Genomic DNA, 1,436 nt, shown 5'->3' with positions numbered 1-1,436 from the left:
AACCCCCTGAGACCCTTGAGACTTGTATACTTGGAGAATGAAGTCCAATTCTCAATCTTGCTTTATGTGGGCTCCTTCTGTTAAGGAGTGATCAATCAAAACCTGATTCATGTCACTAATGCAGTATGCAATGAGTATGACCTAATATGATGCTAATGAAGTGTAAAACATAATCCCATGCTTCCAAGAAACATGAAGGGTAAGTTTTAGGGTATTACAACGACAGCAAGTATTCGATGCTTGGAAAGACTCATTGTGCACTTGCTTAAGTTGCCAAATGCCTAAGGCAATACATGCTTACACATAAAACAATATTAATCTCCAAGATGGACCCAATCAAATACATATTTGAGAAGCCCACTCTCGCCAATAGAGTCGCTCGTTGGCAAATGGCCCTAATTGAGTATGACATTCAACATGTCACCCAGAAAGTGGTTAAAGGAAGTGTCTTGTCATACTATCTTGCTCACAAACCCTTGGAGGATTATCAATCCATGCGCTTTGAATTCCCTAATGAGGACATCATTTTGATAATGGATTGCAACATCCCTGACCCTGAAGAAGGACCGAAACTTAGTTCACGATGGAGATTTGTTTTTGATGAAGCTTTTATCGCTCATGGCAATGGCATTGGGGCAGTTATCACCTCCCTAATTGGTTTTCATATAACTTTCATCGCAAGGTTGTGCTTTGCTTCCACCAATAATATGGCAGAGTACGAGGCGTGTATATTTGGCATTGAAGCTGCTATTGACCTAATGATCAAAATCCTCGAAGTCTATGGAGATTCAGCCTTGGTAATCAGCCAAGTAAAAGGAGATTGGGACGCTCGAGTTCACCAAGATGATCCCGTACAAGGAGCATGTCTTAAAGCTAATCCCATACTTTGATGAGATCATCTTCTATCATATCCCTCGAGATGAGAATTAGTTGGTTGATTCCTATTGAAAAGTATATTTCCGGCAAATATTTTTATATCGTATCCACAAAGATTGGTTGATATTACCGCCGTTCTATAATCTCAATTGTTGTAAGTTTGAAAAGTAACCAAGTTGTTTTTGAGTGAATTGTTATCTCTTAATTAAAATGACACTAAGACAATGAAATTAGTTTTAAATCAAATATAAAAGGCTTGCCAAGATTGGAGTTCACTATCCCAATTTCTTATGTTTCCCTAGTGACAAATATACGGACACAAAATTATTGATAATAGTCAAGTATCCTCTCAATGACATTTATTTCTAAATGAGATTGTGATAATCACTATATTAATCTTTAGACGATTTCTCTATCTCACTATTAATATAACAATCTTTAATGTTTTATACAAAAGAAAAGTAGTGTATAAATCTATTTCTACAATTTATTCACTACTTGAAAGCATACTTTAAGTCAAGATTTGAATAACCTTTCTCAACAATAACTTAAATATGAAT

At 35.9% G+C, this 1,436-nt stretch overlaps 1 protein-coding gene across 1 annotated transcript; it reads left to right on the top strand.

Annotated features, from left to right (window-relative positions):
• Positions 1-326: 326 nt before the first annotated feature.
• Positions 327-890, top strand: LOC127122930 (uncharacterized). The gene has a single exon (XM_051053202.1). The coding sequence runs from the start codon at positions 327-329 to the stop codon at positions 888-890; it is 564 nt and encodes a 187-aa protein (XP_050909159.1).
• Positions 891-1,436: the final 546 nt, after the last annotated feature.

The sequence above is a fragment of the Lathyrus oleraceus genome, chromosome 2, assembly GCF_024323335.1.
Source record: "Lathyrus oleraceus cultivar Zhongwan6 chromosome 2, CAAS_Psat_ZW6_1.0, whole genome shotgun sequence".
Taxonomy (NCBI): domain Eukaryota; kingdom Viridiplantae; phylum Streptophyta; class Magnoliopsida; order Fabales; family Fabaceae; genus Lathyrus; species Lathyrus oleraceus.
This window is presented reverse-complemented; position numbering and strand designations above follow the sequence as displayed.

Excerpts from the sequence above, each read along its gene's own strand:
- LOC127122930 (XM_051053202.1), top strand. The coding sequence starts at position 327 with ATGGACCCAATCAAATACATATTTGAGAAGCCCACTCTCGCCAATAGA.